This window comes from Saprolegnia diclina (genome assembly GCF_000281045.1).
Source record: "Saprolegnia diclina VS20 unplaced genomic scaffold supercont1.329, whole genome shotgun sequence".
NCBI lineage: Eukaryota > Oomycota > Saprolegniomycetes > Saprolegniales > Saprolegniaceae > Saprolegnia > Saprolegnia diclina.
Genome location: NW_008246396.1, coordinates 1 through 1,948, shown reverse-complemented (window position 1 = coordinate 1,948; position 1,948 = coordinate 1). Strand labels below are relative to the sequence as shown.

General features: G+C 62.1%; 1 protein-coding gene across 1 annotated transcript; it reads left to right on the top strand.

Annotated features, from left to right (window-relative positions):
* On the top strand, nt 1-1,948 carry SDRG_17398 (hypothetical protein; the record flags this gene model as incomplete). The annotated part of the gene is made up of 1 exon (XM_008623640.1): nt 1-1,948. A coding segment is annotated over exon 1 (1,919 nt), but the record flags the coding sequence as incomplete, so codon positions are not given.

Below are 1,948 nucleotides of genomic sequence, written 5' to 3'. Positions count from 1 at the left end.
TCAGCGCGTCGGAATCGCTGGCTGTGCGTATGCGCGTATGGAACTGCTCGGGCGTTGCCTCGGTCGTCGTCGCGACCGGTGGTGGCAAGCAACCGGTCATGATCAACGCCGACACCGATACAATGACGGACGTATGCGTGTACGAGCTTTGGTCGGGACCCAGCGGCGTGATGTCGGGCTCGATGCAAGTGAGCGTGACGGTCGTGGACGCTTTCTTCGGGTGGACGTCCGTAGAAATGACGGCAACGTCGACGACCCACGGTGCATCGTCGGCAACGGTGACGATGACGGCGCTGCAGTGGCTTCCGAACACGGCGCCGATGCAGATCTTGCTCCCGACCGTCCGCCTGGAGACGTTCGAGGACGAAATGGTGTTCTTGGCAACGAGCGCCATTACGCGTCCGATTCAGCTCCCGTCCGACTACGTTTTGACGCTGCTCGAGGTCGTGACCAACGGCGTGTGGATCCAAGGCATCTGTGGTCCGTGTGACAACACGAGTGTGATGGGAGCCTTCACGAAGCAGTTTGATGGGCGCTGGTCGGGCGTCATTGGCGTCGTACCGTCCCAGCATTACAACGGCGAGATCGAGTTTTACGTGGATGTGTCGTTGCAGAGTCCGATCTTGGGTCATCGACCGATGCTGTACCGGCAACCGTACCAGGTCGACATCATCGGTGTTGCCACCGTGCCGCAACTGTCGCTTGCACCGATGAACACGACGATCGAGTACGGCAAGTCGGCGTCGATCTGGGCCAGCGCGTCGAGCCGCGACGCGTCCGAGGCAGTGCGCATGGAACTGCGTCCGCACGGGTGTGACAGCAACGCAAATGTGACGGCGAACGGCGCGCCGGTGCCTCTGACGTGGACCTCGGCGGGCGACTGCGTCTACGCCATCAGTGACATGGCCAATGTGACTGGCAACTCGGTGGTGGTTGCGACGAGTATCGCGATGCCGGTCGGGTTCTTTGGTCTGGCGTGGTTTGACGTCGTGGCGACAAGTGCGGACGGGGCAGCGCGAGCCGAGATTGCGAGTCCCGTGTCGTTTGTGTGGCTGCCCAACCCGGCCGTGATGTACGAGGCGGCGGTGACGCGACACCTGGAGGTGTTTGGCGGCGTGGCCGTGGACGTTAGCTTGGACGACATCCGGTCGCAGGTCAACGCGTCGATGGACGACTATGTGAACCTGGGCTTTGAGATTCTGGCGGCAGATGCGCGGGCTACTGCGTCCGTGTTCACAGTGAGCCGTGGTAACGGCATCACGGAGCTGTCGCTCAACGAGAGCCGTGGGTCGTTCGTGTTTACGGACTTTGCTGATGACGTGCGCGCCGGTGTGGTGCCGGTGACCCACTTTCATGGCCTGTTGTCGTTCGTCTTGCGCGGGTACTATGGCAGTCCCGAGTTTGGTGCACCGCCGGTCGTCTACGGCGTACAGTACGAGGTGCAGGTGTGGCCGACGGCCGAGTTGCCCCTCCTCGTTACGGCCAACTCGTCCATTGTTGCCGGCGACCGTGCGCATCTCCACGTGTCGGCGCAAGTGTCGTATTGGTTTGACCGAGACGACGACGACTTCAAGCTGCTGCTGCGCATGCCGACCGACGCGTGCGACGGTGTGCAAGCGGTCCGAGCCAACGGTGTCGTGGCCATACCGAAATCGACGAGCTTTGGGTGTGCGTACGATCTGACGTACTACATTGTGTGGGATCTGTCGGTGTCTGGGCCGGAGACGGCGCTATTGCAGAGTCCACCGGTCGAGATTGAGGTGCAAGCCATTACGGGGTTTGCCGGCGCGAGCACGTACCAAGTGGTCTCGGTGTGGTCGCGACCGTCCCTTCAAGACAGCAACGTGCAGACCGTGGTCGCCGAAGCCGTCGACACGGTGGTCGTGACGTGGCAACCGAGCATGAACACGATCGAGCTGCTCCCGGTGGTGATCGAGCGCTCGGCGTT